General features: G+C 47.9%; 1 protein-coding gene across 1 annotated transcript; it reads left to right on the top strand.

Annotated features, from left to right (window-relative positions):
- Nucleotides 1-4,090: 4,090 nt before the first annotated feature.
- Nucleotides 4,091-11,166, top strand: LOC112218301 (transmembrane protein 183A). The gene is made up of 8 exons (XM_024378972.2): nt 4,091-4,312; nt 6,499-6,588; nt 6,692-6,856; nt 7,128-7,287; nt 7,510-7,690; nt 8,977-9,057; nt 9,179-9,337; nt 9,959-11,166. Exons 1-8 carry the CDS (start codon nt 4,249-4,251, stop codon nt 10,139-10,141), a joined length of 1,083 nt encoding a protein of 360 aa, XP_024234740.1. The 5' UTR covers nt 4,091-4,248; the 3' UTR covers nt 10,142-11,166.
- The last annotated feature ends 851 nt before the right edge of the window (nt 11,167-12,017 follow it).

Raw genomic sequence — 12,017 nt, 5'->3', positions numbered from 1 at the left:
ATTCGCTGCTTGGTGTTTACAGTCCTATAGCCGTGTAGAATAGCCGTAATGAGAGGGGTGATATCCTTGGAGGTCTGAAGGCTAATCAACCGGCTAATAAACACGATGACTGATTGATGTGAATAGGCTATGTATCTTTGATGATTACGACTAATGGAAAACAGCATGGAATGTGCCAGGCGCACCGGTGACAGATATCCTTATGATCTTCATGGAAAACGTTCTTCCAGAACCCTTCAGTTCGCCCGTCATAAATCATTTAGTCCGTTATTCGATGTGTCTATTTAATGAAAATGAAATGAGACGAGCGATAACCTTTTATCCATGTCTGCGGGCAACGGTTCATCCGGCACATCCGCCCAACTCCGCCCGCCACTCACATGTAATTCCAGTGTGTGTGATTTGATTGGCAGAGCAGAGACACCGTGATGCCGCCGCTGAGCCTATCGATTACATATTCCAATTAGCGGATCTGGGTCCCGGGGTTTCTTCAGTGCTTCTTCGGTTCAACAGCCACCAGTTGCCGGTAACCTTTCAGCGAGAGAGACGGCGATAGCCAGCTAGGCATGTCTACGGCATCCGCCTTCTCAACCCTCTGCTGCCATCTCCACACCGCCACCGAGCAGACACACTCACACCCACCACTCCTCCCTCACAAACGGGTTCCCGCAGCTATCACCACTACCGCTACGGAAATGGAGCAACTCCCCCTTATCTACAAAACATTTACATCGTTCCCCCATGTGCCCACAGGTCACGTCGTTATTTCCCCCTTTTGCCCCTGTGAGAAATTCAGGAAGGTGATTAAGAAAAATCTTTGAATGCTCTATCTTCCTACATTTGCTCAAGCGGCAGATCTCCTCACATCAGCACCACCATGCGCGTTCACATGCTGTCATGCCACGCCATGCACGCGCGCACTGCGCGCTCTGGTGACTGAGCCCAAAATAGTGTCCAGCGCAGTGCTCCCTGGTGGGACCCGTTATGAATTATGGAATTGGAATGAAATGGAAATTAAAATACTGCATTGGAGATAAACTGGATGTTATTCATACACAAATAAATCATTAGAGTGCTTAACTTATATTGGACCTGCCCTCATTGGCCAGTTTATTAGGTACACCCATCTAGTACAAGGTCGGACTCCCCTTTAACAGAACCCCCTGAATTCTTTGGGCATGGATTCTACAAGGAGTGGCATTCAAAAGCTACTCAATAGTTATCAAGGGACCTAACGTGTGCAGGAAAACATTACAAGACCGCCACCAGCCTGTACCGTTGACACCAGGCAGGATGGGGCCATGGACTCACGCCAAATCCAGACTCGGCCATCAGCATGGCGCAACAGGCACCGCGATTCGTCGGACCAGGCAATGTTTTTCCACTCCTCAATTGTCCAGTGTTGGTGCTCATTAGCCCCATGTGGCAGTGGTGTAATGGTGCGGGAATGTCTTCCTGGCACACGTTAGGTATGCTTCTTCTTGTTTTTAGCTGATAGGAGTGAAACCTGCTGTGGTCGTCTGCTGCAATAGCCCATTCGTGACAAGGACCGACGAGTTGTGCGTTCTGAGATGCCGTTCCATTTCTGAGATACTTGTCACGTTCTGACCATAATTCTGTTATTTTATCTTTGTTTTAGTATGGTCAGGGCGTGAGTTGGGTGGGCAGTCTATGTTTGTTTTCCTATGTTGGTTTAGTATGGTTCACAATCAGAGGCAGTTGTCAGTTGTTGTCCCTGATTGAGAATCATACTTAGATAGCCTGGGTTTTAGTTTAGGGTTGTGGGTGTTTGTTTTCATGTGAATGTTTGGGCCACACGGTACTGTTCCGTTCATTTCACGTTTATTGTTTTGTATTTCGTAGTGTTCAGTTTATGTTTTAAAATAAACATTATGGACACTTACCACGCTGCGTTTTGGTCCTCCAATCCTTCTCGCTTCTCCTCTTCAGAAGAGGAGGACGAGATCCCTTACAGAAACACCCACCACAAAAGGACCAAGCAGCGTGGTAACAGGCAGCAGCAGCGATCGCAGGACTCCTGGACTTGGGAGGAGTTTCTGGACGGCAAGGGACCATGGGCACAGGCTGGAGAATATTGCCGCCCCAAGGCTGAGCTGGAGGCAGCGAAAGCCGAGAGGTGGTGGTATGAGGAGGCAGCACGGCGGCGCGGCTGGAAGCCCGAGAGGCATTCCCAAAAATGTATTGGGGGGGTAACACGGGGAGTGTGGCGAAGGCAGGTAGGAGACCTGCGCCAACTTCCCGTGCTTACTGGAGAGAGAGAGGGACCAGGCAGGCACCGTGTTATGCCGTGAGGCGCACGGTGTCCCCGGTGAGTGTGAATAGCCCGGTGTGGTACATCCCAGCTCCTCGTATCGGCCGGGCTAGAGTGGGCATCGAGCCAGGTGCCATGAAGCCGGCTCAGCGCATCTGGTCACCAGTGCGTCTCCTCGGGCCGGTGTACATGGCACCAGCCTTATGCATGGTGTCCCCGGTTCACCAGCACAGGCCAGTACGGCGAGGTGGAATAGCCCGCACTGGCCTGGCTACGGTGAGCATTCAACCAGGTAAGGTTGGGCAGGCTCAGTGCTCAAGAGCTCCAGTGCGCCTTCACGGTCCGGTCTGTCTGGTGCCACCTCCACGTACCAGCCCTCCGGTGGCAGTCCCACGCACCAGGCTGTATCTCTGTCTTCTCCCTACAGGTGCTCCCGCCTGTCCAGCACTGCCAGAACCTTCCTCCTCTCCAGCACTGCCAGAGTCTCCTGTCTGTCCTGACCTGCCAGAGTCTCCCGTCTGTCCTGATCTGCCAGAGCCGCTAGTCTATCCTGAGCTGCCAGAGCCGCCAGTCTGTCCTGAGCTGCCAGAGCCGCCAGTCTGTCCTGAGCCGCCAGTCTGTCCTGAGCTGCCAGAGCCGCCAATCTGTCCTGAGCCGTCAGTCAGCCAGGACCTGCCAGAGCCGTCAGTCAGCCAGGACCTGCCAGAGCCGTCAGTCAGCATGGAGCTGCCAGAGCCGTCAGTCAGCCAGGAGCTGCCAGAGCCCTCAGTCAGCCAGGAGCTGCCAGAGATGCCTGTCACGCTGACGATGCCAGAATCGCCCTTCACTCCAGAGCTGCCGGAGTTTCCTCCTGTCCGGCGCTGCCGGAGTCTCCCGCCTGTCCTGCGCTTCCGGAGTCTCCAGTCCGTCCGGCGCTATATATATATATATATATATATATATATATATATATAAAGTGGCTAAAACAGTATGTAAACATTATTAAAGTGACCAGTGTTCATTGACTCTGGACTGTAAATAGGGCAGCAGTCTCTAAGGTGCAGGGTAGAGTACAGGGGTGGTAGAAGGCTAGTAACAGTGACTAAGGCAGGGTTACCTTGCCCCACACCTGCTGTTTTTGACACCTCTCTCCCTCTCTCCATCAACCGCACCTTTTGTCTCGACCTCTGAATGCTCGGCTATGAAAAGCCAACTGACATTTACTCCTGAGGTGCTGACCTGTTGCACACTCTACAACCACTGTGATTATTATTTGACCCTGCTGGTCATTTATGAACGTTTTAACATCTTGAAGCAAGATCTATCCTTAATGGCCATGTACTCTTATAATCTCCACCCGGCACAGCCAGAAGAGGAATGGCCACCCCTCAGAGCCTGCTTCCTGTCTAGGTTTCTTCCTAGGTTCCTACATTTCTAGGGAGATTTTCCACCATGCTTCTACATCTGCATTGCTTGCTGTTTGTGGTTTTAGGCTGGGTTTCTGTATAAGCACTTCGTGACATCTGCTGATGTAAAAAGAGCTTTATAAATATATTTGATTGATTGATAGATGACCAAATCGTTATGTTTAGGAAGTCAGTGTGCTACAATGGTTTCATAGTAGCCTACCGTGCCTCTCTTCTGCTACTCTGTAATAAGAGTTTAGATGATGAAGTAATCGTTTTGGAATTTAACTCCACCTCCATCCAGTGAGAGTGAACAGACTAATCTGACTGGCTCAATGACCACTCAGAAGACGTCTTGTCCAATCAGATTCGAAAATGATGAGCTAGCCATTGAATAATGATACGACGAAAGTCTCGCGTGATGTAACGTACGTAAACTCACTTACGTCAGTCCCATGATGGCTGAAGATCCTGGAGGAACATTTTTCAATTTCTCTCCCACTTTTTTATTTTTCTCTTTACCTCTGCTTGTCATAGAGACATGGCAGGATACACAGCCTCGATAAGTGGCCACAGACCCTTGTTACCGCCATGCCCAAGAAAGGGAACCGAAAACGGCTGAAATTTCGGGCCGGGGACGTCTGCTCGGAGTCAGGTACTGTAGTTAGCTTGATAAAGCTAACTTGTTTACGCAGCCGGGAACAGGCCGCCGTACGTAATCTGTAACGTACAGTGGTGCGTAGAGTGGGTGGGTCCTCGAGAACGAAAGTTAAACCACCCGATTCTACTACCATCATTAATATTCAATACATTGCTAGTTCTTATTAAGGATCATTTCAATGTTAGTCATAAAAATAGAACGTTCAGATACAAATATGTAGGCCTATTTCTGGTGGATGTCAGTCAGACATACCCACCAGTTGAGTACAACATTAAACGCTACATTGGGTCTGCTCCCTACTACGTCCGACTTTGGTATCAGAATTTACACCTGTTGCACCAACCTAAAATAAAACTAGTAGCTAAATCCGGTGTAAGCAATGCGCGTTCATGATCATTTATGTTTTATAGTGATGGTTACTCGGCAGCGCCTCTGCGTGCACGGTTTCTTACCCACAACTGGATGGATCAATAAATAAATACTGTTGGAATGAATATCACTGATGAAAATATTGGAATAAAGTAGTCTAATGACATTGAAAGCATGTATCAAATTGTTCCTTACCGAAGCTCCTAGTCATCCAACCCTTTTAAATACTTTAAATCAATAGCTGTGTGTGGTGAACTCTAATTTCAGCTCTTAATGATTGGGACAGTGTAACTGGTTTGAGACAGGCGTGGGGACTCGTCTCAATACCTCCATGTTGTTTTCAGATACACTCCGTTTGGATATTTGGTTACAATTAGGCTGGGGTCAATGTTAGCCAAATTGAGGTGAGTATTCATGATGATTACCGTCTAACATCGTTATGAGAATATTTTGCTTGTATGTTCTGTAGCCTATAAATTCCATGGTGAAGGAAGTCGGCTAGGCCAATAAGTGGCCGTGGCAGCTCATCTATTAGTCTGGTAATATCTGAGACACTTTTAGAAAAGCCTGCAGAGGTTGTGAAATATGAACACAAGACTCACATCCTTTTGAAAATATAGTTTGCTATTATTTTCTGTCCATATCAGGAAATTGCACCCTACTCCTGCTCCCTACTAGGCATAGAGTCTGCTCCCTACTAGGCATAGAGTCTGCTCCCTACTAGGCATAGAGTCTGCTCCCTACTAGGCGTAGAGTCTGCTCCCTACTAGGCGTAGAGTCTGCTCCCTACTAGGCGTAGAGTCTGCTCCCTACTAGGCGTAGAGTCTGCTCCCTACTAGGCGTAGAGTCTGCTCCCTACTAGGCGTAGAGTCTGCTCCCTACTAGGCGTAGAGTCTGCTCCCAACTAGGCGTAGAGTCTGCTCCCTACTAGGCGTAGAGTCTGCTCCCTACTAGGCGTAGAGTCTGCTCCCTACTAGGCGTAGAGTCTGCTCCCTACTAGGCGTAGAGTCTGCTCCCTACTAGGCGTAGAGTCTGCTCCCTACTAGGCTGCTCCCTACTAGGCGTAGAGTCTGCTCCCTACTAGGCGTAGAGTCTGCTCCCTACTAGGCGTAGAGTCTGCTCCCTACTAGGCGTAGAGTCTGCTCCCTACTAGGCGTAGAGTCTGCTCCCAACTAGGCGTAGAGTCTGCTCCCTACTAGGCGTAGAGTCTGCTCCCTACTAGGCGTAGAGTCTGCTCCCTACTAGGCGTAGAGTCTGCTCCCTACTAGGCGTAGAGTCTGCTCCCTACTAGGCGTAGAGTCTGCTCCCTACTAGGCGTAGAGTCTGCTCCCTACTAGGCGTAGAGTCTGCTCCCTACTAGGCGTAGAGTCTGCTCCCTACTAGGCGTAGAGTCTGCTCCCTACTAGGCGTAGAGTCTGCTCCCTACTAGGCGTAGAGTCTGCTCCCTACTAGGCGTAGAGTCTGCTCCCTACTAGGTAGAGTCTGCTCCCTACTAGAGTCTGCTCCCTACTAGGCGTAGAGTCTGCTCCCTACTAGGCGTAGAGTCTGCTCCCTACTAGGCGTAGAGTCTGCTCCCTACTAGGCGTAGAGTCTGCTCCCTACTAGGCGTAGAGTCTGCTCCCTACTAGGCGTAGAGTCTGCTCCCTACTAGGCGTAGAGTCTGCTCCCTACTAGTGTTATCAGGTCAGTGCAGACAAAGGAAAAGAAATGAGGGGAGCAAGAAGTTGTAAAATATGACTATTGAGATGCACCCCATGCCACCCTTTGTTATTGTGAGTGATTGGTAAACTGCATCTTCTCCCCTCTTGTAGTGACAGTTGCTGATTTCGCCAATGCCGACCCAGCCGTTGTGAAGTCGGGGAGGGTAAAAAAGGCCGTTGCCAATGCAATTGAAAAAGAAGGTAAGAGCGTCATTCAAAATGTTTCCATTTGTTCTACAGATATTGTGTTTAATGGATAAACCACATTATTGTGCTTACTAACTCCACACTGTTTGTCCTGCAGTGAAGATGTTGTGTGGGCTAGAGGGGTCGCAGGGTTCCGTACAGGAGGTGTTCTCGTCAGCAGCCACCCTCACCGGAGACACCCTGGAGAGTAGCGACGACCCCGGGGAGGATGGAGAGAACGAGGCCAAACAGGCCCGCAAGAAGAAAAACAAGAGGAGGAAAGGTACACTTCACCTCCGTCTCTAGTCATGCGTTGAAAGAGTTGAGGACTGCGTTTCATTCCAGAGGGTTGCTCCCGTTCCCCTGTACTCGTTCATGCTCCTTCACAGATATTATAGCGTAACTGGGTCGGTAATTGCAATAGGCTGTGAACTAGGCCATCTTTTCTTTCACCTATCCAGTCGTCTCAGATCCGTAAAGGGAAGTGAACAAGGACAGATGGGTGTGAACAACTTTCCTGACTTTAACAGCCCATTGATTGACTGTTTTCCCAGAGTGCAGCGAGTGCAGTGATGGGGAGGACTACACAGTGGATATCTGGCTGGTGCTGGCTTCCTATATCCGTCCAGAGGATGTGTGTACGTTTGCTCTGATCTGCAGAAACGCCTGGACCGTCACCTGCACTGCTGCCTTCTGGACCAGACTTTACAGGCGGTAGGTTTACACCCTCTCATTCCCTCAACCTATTTTCTAGGTGGGCTCCCATGGCTCTTGATAAGACTTGAATCCTGGGAAGTCAGATTCACATTGCCCTTGAAAATTGGCACCTGAAGGAGTTGAACCCTTCTTATTTACATATGCTGTTTCCCCGCCTCTCTCTATGCTCTCACTTTCACCTCCCTTTCTCTTTCTCCCTCTTTCTTTCTCCCCCCATAGACACTACAGTCTGGATACTCACCTGCCGTTCCGTCTGCAGCCAGACTCCATAGCCAGGAAGCGCTGTCTACGGGCTCGCGTGATTCGCTCCCTCTTCCACCTGTATGAGCCATTCAGCTCACGTGTCTCCCTGAACCCCGCCCTCCCAAAGTCCACGCCCACCACGCTACTCAACTCCAAGGTAAAGAACCAAGATGGCGCAAGCAGGGAAACAGGCTGCTGAAGTTCTCGCCTTCTTATTTGTATCCTGAGTGGGTCTGGGTACTTGATCTGTGCTGCAACTCACTAATCCTGCTCAATCAAATTCTGGCGTTAATGGCCACTTGTGCAATCAAAACAAATGTTATTGGTCACAGACACGTGTTTAGCAGATGTTTTGCGTGTGTAGCAAAATGCTTGTGTTTCTAGTTCCAACAGTGCAGTAATATCTAACAAAAATATTTCCCAACAATACACACATCTAAATAAAGGGCTGGAGTTAAGAATATATAAATATTTGAACGAGCAATGCCAGTGGCATAGACTAAGATACAGTATATGAGACGAGTAATGCAAAATATGTCAACATTATTAAAGTGGCTAGTGATCCATTCCTTAAAGTGGCCAGTGATTTCTAGTCTATGCCTATAGGCAGCAGCCTCTAATGTGCTCGTGATTGCTGTTTAACAGTCGTCTGGCCTTGAGATAGAATCTGTTTTTCAGTCTCTCGGTCCCAGCTTTGCACCAGCACTGACCTCGCATTCTGGATGATAGCAGTGGCTCAGGTGGTTGTTGTCCTTGATTATCTTTTTGGCCTTCCTGTGACATTGGGTGCTGTAGGTGTCCTGGAGTGCAGGTAGTTTGATGCGTTGGGAAGACTGCACCACCCTCTGGAGAGCCCTGCGGTTGCGGGCGGAGCAGTTGCTGTACCAGGAGGTGATACTACCCGACAGGATGCTCTCGATTGTGCATCTGTAAACGTATGAGGGTTTTAGGTGCCAAGACACATTTTTTTCAGCCTCCTGAGGTTGAAGAGGCGCTGTTGCACCTTCACCATACTGTCTGTGTGGGTGGACCATTTCAGTTTGTCAGTGATGTGTACACTGAGGAACTTGAAGCTTTCCACTCTCTCCACTGCTGTCCCGTTGATCTGGGTAGGGGGCTGTTTCCTGAAGTCCCCGATCCGTTCCTTGGTTTTGTTGAGGTTATTTTCCTGGCACCACTCGCCCTCACCTCCTCCCTGTAGGCAGTCTCGTCATTGTTGGTTATCAAGCCTACTACTCCTGTGTCTTCTGCTAACTTGATGATTGAGTTGGAGGCGTGCATGGCCGCACAGTCATGGGTGAACAGGGGGTACAGGAGGGGGCTGAGTACACCCTTGTGTTCTCCCAATGTTGAGGATCAGCGAAGTTGAGGTGTTGTTTCCTACCTTCACCACCTGGGGGCGGCCCGTACTAAGTAAAGTTTTACCCATTTTCTCCTCTGCAGTGTCTGCTGTTCTGGGTCAATAAGGTTGTGGGCACTCGACCTGAGCCCATGTGGGAGTTCAACTTCAAGTTTGTGAAGCCGGTATGTATTCATGCTGAACTGTCTGAAGGACACTAGTGAAGCATGTTTAGTTTGAATTTGAAGTCAAACATTTGAATTGTAATCAGGGGTATGTTAGTTTCTATATGTTTCTGTCCACTAGGCGGTGAGGTGTAAGGGTGGTAATGCCACCCGGGGTCTGCTGCTGCCCCGTCAGTATGAGGAGGTCCATGCCAACCCAGACTCAGACTGCTACCTGCTGCAGGTCACCACCCTCAACTTCATCTTTACCTCCGTCGTCATGGGGATGACCCTCGCCCTGGTCGGTACACCACTCTCCCTGGCTTTCACACTGAATTAACTCTGTTGTCTCCATCCATGAAGTTGCATTCTTAAAGGCCCAGTGCAGTCAAGTCATTTATTTCCTGTGTTTTGTGTCATATTGTACAACAGCTGATGAAAGGAAGACTTTTAAAAGGGGAACAAATGTGGTCAGTGTCATTTCCTGATTGTTGTTGGTTGAAAATACAATTGGCACCTAATCAGCAGGTTTGCATGGGTAGAGTTGAGGTTTGCATGGTGACATCACCAGGCGCTGTAAGTTAATAAACCAACCGTTTCAGACCTCTGCCAATAGCAGCTAGTTGTCAGGTTACACATCCCTTCCTTTAGGCCCCTCACTCAAATTCTTGCTTGAGAAATCGTTTTTGCAAGAAAGTGACTTTTGTTTATTGTTGACCATTTCTTTGAAAAGCGACTACAGTTACATACTCAATTGTTACCTAGAACTGATTTGATATTGATATAAAAGAACAGCTGCTTTGTGCCTTCTTTTAAATCCCATTATGTGGTTGTAACTCGTAGAGTGGGCCTGTTTTAGGATAGGCAAACCTGTGTCTCCGCTCTGTCTAACCCACCTTGTCTGTCTCTGTTCCCTTCCCAGTTCAACATCAACGTGAGCACAGACATGCGTCACCACCGAGTGCGCCTGCTATTCCAGGACTCTCCCCCCCAGCGGGGGAGGAGGGGGGAGCAGGGGGGGACACAGGTGGTGCTGGATCCTGTACACAGCGTGAGACTCATGGACTGGTGGCATCCGCAGTACCCTTCCTCCCCCTATATCTAAAACCCATGTCTCATCACGTGTAGAACCCTCTTACTATCCCACACACACATTACACCCGTTTACTCCTAAAACCCTGACTGTACCGTCTGCCCGTACACCTAGAACACCCAGTATCCCCTTACACCAAAAACCATCCACATTACCCTGTCTCCCTGTACAGCCAAAACCTTGCTTCAGCTCAACCTTCTACAGCCCCAGACACAACACCTACCTCCTCAGTACCCTAGCTCTCCAGAGACAAACCCTCAATACCTTCCAATCCCCTCACATTGCCTACCCTCAGACCACCCTACAAGTTTATGTTGAACAGATGCAGAGACAATGTCATTTCTTTAATATGTTCTCCTTTCTGTAACTGCTAAATCTTAGTTTAAGGCCATTTTTAAACGGGAGACTTGATTTTACATTTGTTTGGCTGTAATTCTAGTTTGGCTTTCATGATGATTTTTCTGCTTGTGTAATTGTATTTAATTTGATACCTGTAATCATTGGAACTTTGTAAACCCCTACACCTCCTCAGGAAGGAAGGGGGTCTGAAGGCTGTAATGGGAGAACCATTTTATATCCTGCTTTTGTCTGTGCTAGAATGTTCCTGATTTGGGTTTATGAACACAAGGCCAGTCTTGTATGTAAAAAATGATCAGTAGAAGCCAGTCTTGGCTAATTTCTAACGAGGTGGTATTTGAAGAATCAACATGTAATACCCACAGGAGACCGGATGGCAGCTCTCTTCTACTGTTCACTCGTCGTCCAATCAAAATGCAGTTCAGAACATTAGTGTTTGATTTTAGTGTGAATATAGAAGTTTGTTATCGTGTGGAGTGGAAAGCAAAGCTTTTTGTTGATCAGACCTGAAATTGCTTCATTGTAAATTAATGTATAGCTGGTTGACCTTGTGAGGGATGTATGCATGTTTGGCTGTGAGAGCCAACCATCATTTCAGTCCCCATGTAAAGCCTGTGGATGCTGTCTGTGATTGTTTGGTCAACCTCCTGTACTGAAATACAACTGGAAAGAACCCCCTGCATTTTGTAAGATTTTGTTTTTACAGATTTAATTAGACGTCAACTTAACATTTCCACCGACATAGATCCACCAAACTAGACGTGGCATTGGCAGACTGAATAGAACCACCCTACATGTTGTGCTGTATTTGTCAGGAGAAATTAGGTTTCCTACTATCATATGGTGATACCTACTTCAAATGTGAATGTGGATATACAGCATGAGGGGTAAACTAATGAGGAAATGAATACAGTACTAGTCCTATGTGTTTCCTTGACAATAGTGCCCTCTTCTGGTCAACTAAGAACATGGAAAGTGTAAACTTTTTGAAGCACAATGAGAAGGTTGCTTGTACATTGATTTGGGTAAAACAATTTAAACCATAGCAGTAGAAAGAAACTCCAGAGGATCACACAGGTGACAGGTAGCCTAGTGGTTAGAGCGTTGGGCCAGTATCTGAAAGGTTGCTGGATTGAATCCCCAAGCTGACAAGGTAAATATCTGTCCTGCCCCTGAACAAGACAGTTAACCCACTGTTCCATGGTAGGCCGTTATTGTAAATTAGAATTTGTTCTTAGACTTGCCTAGTTAAATAAAGGTAACAAAAATGTTGCAATATTGATATTACAGAAAATGATACCTGATAAATCAATTCATGCGGGATCCACAAAGGCCGTTGGGCGAGACCCCCCTCGGGCAGGGTTCCTCAACTGGTGGTCCATTCTTATTTGGACCCCCAAGTTTTCTGAGGGGGATTAGTATTTTATTTTTTACAGACTTAAAAACACTAGAAAATCAGCTTCAATGGATTTTAATTTGGCTGTGGCTCTCTCTCATATATATATATATATATATACAGTGCCTTGCGAAA

Source organism: Oncorhynchus tshawytscha, linkage group LG02 (genome assembly GCF_018296145.1).
Source record: "Oncorhynchus tshawytscha isolate Ot180627B linkage group LG02, Otsh_v2.0, whole genome shotgun sequence".
In the NCBI taxonomy this organism is placed as follows: Eukaryota; Metazoa; Chordata; class Actinopteri; order Salmoniformes; family Salmonidae; genus Oncorhynchus; species Oncorhynchus tshawytscha.
The sequence above is the reverse complement of the archived record's forward strand: the minus strand, read 5'-3'. Positions and strand labels throughout refer to the sequence as shown.

Excerpts from the sequence above, each read along its gene's own strand:
- LOC112218301 (XM_024378972.2), top strand. The coding sequence starts at position 4,249 with ATGCCCAAGAAAGGGAACCGAAAACGGCTGAAATTTCGGGCCGGGGAC. Across the intron at positions 6,857-7,127 it reads GAAAAACAAGAGGAGGAAAG|AGTGCAGCGAGTGCAGTGAT; the intron begins GTACACTTCACC and ends CTGTTTTCCCAG. Across the intron at positions 7,288-7,509 it reads TGGACCAGACTTTACAGGCG|ACACTACAGTCTGGATACTC; the intron begins GTAGGTTTACAC and ends CTCCCCCCATAG.